Raw genomic sequence first — 580 nt, forward strand, 5'->3', positions numbered from 1 at the left:
GGCCCAGGTCCTCCATCCTGTCCATCGCCGGGCCTCGGCGGAAGGGCGCGAGCACGGCCGCCTCCCGAGACCTGACCCCCAGCGCCCTGGACCCCGGCAGGAGGGCGAGGGCGAGGAGGGCGAGGGGGAGGAGGCAGGAGGGCAGGGCGGGAGGGAGGAGGCCGCGCAGGAGGGGCTTCGGGCCGAGGGGCGCCATGCTGGTCCTCCTTCTGCGGCGGCCGGGGGAGGGCAAGGGGGGAGGGGGCGCCCTGCGGGGGGAGGGGCGGCCGGCGATCACGTGCGGGGCGGGGGGACGCGGCCGAACTGCGGGGGGGGGGGGGGGGGGAGGAATAAGATTAATTAATTTTAGATTAACTAAAATGCAATACACAAAAGGATAAATGTGATATAGCTGTATGTATATGTATATATATGTACACACACACGTATGTGTACATATATATACATACATATATATATATATATATATATATATATATATATATATGTGTGTGTGTGTGTGTGTGTGTGTGTGTGTGTGTGTGTGTGTAATGATTATCCTAATAACAATAAACCAAGTGATAGACAGACAGATAGTAGA

At 56.6% G+C, this 580-nt stretch overlaps 1 protein-coding gene across 1 annotated transcript in view; it reads right to left on the reverse strand.

Annotated features, from left to right (window-relative positions):
* Positions 1-125, reverse strand: part of atk (artichoke) — a 14,745-nt gene extending 14,620 nt beyond the window's left edge. Inside the window, exon 1 of the mRNA XM_070115279.1 lies at positions 1-125. This exon is cut by the window's left edge and continues 70 nt beyond it. Within this exon, the coding sequence (XP_069971380.1) occupies positions 1-25 (25 nt within the window). The 5' untranslated portion in view covers positions 26-125.
* Positions 126-580: the final 455 nt, after the last annotated feature.

The sequence above is a fragment of the Penaeus vannamei genome, chromosome 37 (assembly GCF_042767895.1).
Source record: "Penaeus vannamei isolate JL-2024 chromosome 37, ASM4276789v1, whole genome shotgun sequence".
Lineage (NCBI taxonomy): Eukaryota > Metazoa > Arthropoda > Malacostraca > Decapoda > Penaeidae > Penaeus > Penaeus vannamei.